Raw genomic sequence first — 2,496 nt, 5'->3', positions numbered from 1 at the left:
TTAATTTTTTCCATATATAAATTTTTTATAATAAAAGTATTTATTATTTAAGGAATATCTAAAGTATCAAAAAAATTCTAAAGAATACATATAATAATTATATTAAAGCCATAGTGTGTTAGATTTAGAGAATATAATTCAAGTTTATTTATGTGTATCCTTAGAGGAACAAGAGTAAGTTATGTCAACAAATGTAAAAAAATATTCGGGAAAAAACAATACATAAATTTCAATACAAAATTTTTTTATAATATAATTATATTGCACAGCTAGAGATCATCTTTTTCTCTAGCAATATTATGAGCGACAAGCATATTGCAATTATGTTACCTTTTTATCCTCGTCCTGTCTATCAAAGGCACACTTCTGCTTGCATTGTTCGCATGTAACTGGTGGTCCATAGCGTTTCTCCGAGTTCGTACACCGTTGGCATTTGCTACCAATAAATGCAGCTATGGTATTGCAGTACTCGCAAGCTGACGGCTTCCCATAAGATTTTACATTTTGCTCGCACTTTTTACATATAGTGCTCGTATTGCCCTTTCTGCAAAGTCAAACAGATTATAATAATGCACTGTTCCATTTGTTCCATTTAACAAGCAATTTTTATAAAAATAATGTGACTTAAACTTACATAGTTTGTTGGAATTCTGATCTGCAGTATGTACATTTTACCACGGGAAATGCTCCTCTGCATTCCTAAATAACATTAAATTTTCTTAAGTATTAACAGAAATAAAATTAAAAATATTGCGATTTTAATTTTTCATATTTTTTTTTTTAATGACAATAATATTAAATAAACAATATTTTTTGCAGTTTTTACTACACTTATCAAAATTACATGTATATATATAATATTCCTTAATAAAATGAAGAATTTTGATAATATCATTACAAAAAAATTAATATATAGCACAAATTTTTGTGTTCTCAAAAATTACTCCCAAATTCTCGGATTTAATCAACATTTACGTCATCGCGAGCAATGAGGGATTGGGCTTTATCGCAATAAAATTCTTTAAAAATCCTACGTGACGAGCATAGAAAATGCTCTTTATTAAATCGTATTTGAACAATTTTCTTATCTTCACTACACTATATGCGTTGTGTATTTACGTAGGAATGCAACATGTTTATGTTGCATCAACTTGAATCTTGCAATATTACAGAAAAAAAACGTTTTGTTATTAGTACACAATAAATCGTTGTATTTATAATCGTTACATCTCACAGCGTAATTTCGCGATCGGTGTTACAACAGAAAATTCTTTCCAGTAGCCTATTATCGCGATGAAACAAATTCGTCGCGTGAAAAAAACGTATGTTGTAAAAAAAAACGACGCAAGAAACGCGAGGAATTGGCGAGACGCCCGCGGACAAAGATGGGCTGCGGTTTGTTTATACCTTGCACAATTGTTGTCCGGGCGAGAGATCTTCGAAGGGATGCCTGGAGAAGCACCGGGAGCACGCGAAGAGCGCTTGCACATTGTTCGCGCTCATCTTCGGCAACGAGTCGCTGAATACGTCACTGGGCAACGAGACGACGAAGAGGCGGCAGCCGAAGGAGAGGCGCGATAGATCGAAGGAGAGAGAACGATCGTGGCTACTGTTTCGCGACGAAAAAAAAAAAAGAGAGAGAACGAAGAGAATCGATGACGACGCGACGATTATCCCAATCGTGATGAAATCCGCGTTTCTATTACACCGCGAAAACCGGTTGTTGACTTTTACGTAGCCATCTGCGATCGGCGACCGCCGCGACCGAGTAATATGGCCGACAGCGTGACAGCGGAAGTGGCCGTTCGAGGGCGCCACGCGCCGCCAGCCCGGCGTTCCGAAAATCATCCAATAATAGCGCGAATTCGATCACACCCACGCCACATATACGTATGTCAGCGAATGTTTAAAAAAAAATCGTTTTTTTTCTATATATTGAATGACGCTTAATTGTCTTATAATATAAAATATCTTACAAAAAATATAGTTATAAATATTATATACTGCACCTATCAGATCAGATCACCAGCAACCAACAACAACGACCCAAGAACCCAACAACAGAATATAGCATGTATACTATATCGTATACATATTTAACACATGTACTTTTTATACATGAAATGAATGAAATCGTAGTAAATCGATATAAGGAACCCTCTATATATGTTCCAACGGGATATAACGAGACCCATTCTAAGACTGACTCATCACTATCTAACAATGCGAAGAAATCAACTTTTAGTTGAATCATCCATTTAATGATGATATTTGTTTATATCTATATATATGCACGTGGTCCCTTTTTATAGTTTTTCATAGGCATATATACATATAGGACCTACAGTTTTACGCCGATTCCGAACGGCTGCAGAAAAGGTTGTTTGGCAACAAATACTCTCGGTGGTTTGCCATTGCCTGCCGAGAGGTGGCGATCGAATAGAATTTTAATATATATTATAATATTATATATATTATAAATTATATAATTTTTAA

The 2,496-nt window shown here is 34.8% G+C and overlaps 1 protein-coding gene across 3 annotated transcripts in view; it reads right to left on the bottom strand.

Annotated features, from left to right (window-relative positions):
- The window catches only part of LOC115237184 (protein FAM76A), a 47,656-nt gene extending 45,863 nt beyond the window's left edge, over positions 1 to 1,793 (bottom strand). For all 3 annotated transcript variants that reach the window (XM_029810066.1, XM_029810065.1, XM_029810064.1), the window contains exons 1-3: positions 1,408 to 1,793; positions 635 to 699; positions 331 to 544 (exon numbers count right to left, since the gene is read on the bottom strand). In XM_029810066.1, the coding sequence (XP_029665926.1) occupies positions 331 to 544; positions 635 to 699; positions 1,408 to 1,503 (375 nt within the window). In that variant the 5' untranslated portion in view covers positions 1,504 to 1,793. The remainder of the gene's footprint in view (positions 1 to 330; positions 545 to 634; positions 700 to 1,407) is intronic.
- Between the last annotated feature and the right edge of the window lie 703 nt (positions 1,794 to 2,496).

This window comes from Formica exsecta, unplaced genomic scaffold (genome assembly GCF_003651465.1).
Source record: "Formica exsecta isolate Colony F162 unplaced genomic scaffold, ASM365146v1 scaffold282, whole genome shotgun sequence".
Lineage (NCBI taxonomy): Eukaryota > Metazoa > Arthropoda > Insecta > Hymenoptera > Formicidae > Formica > Formica exsecta.
This window is presented reverse-complemented; position numbering and strand designations above follow the sequence as displayed.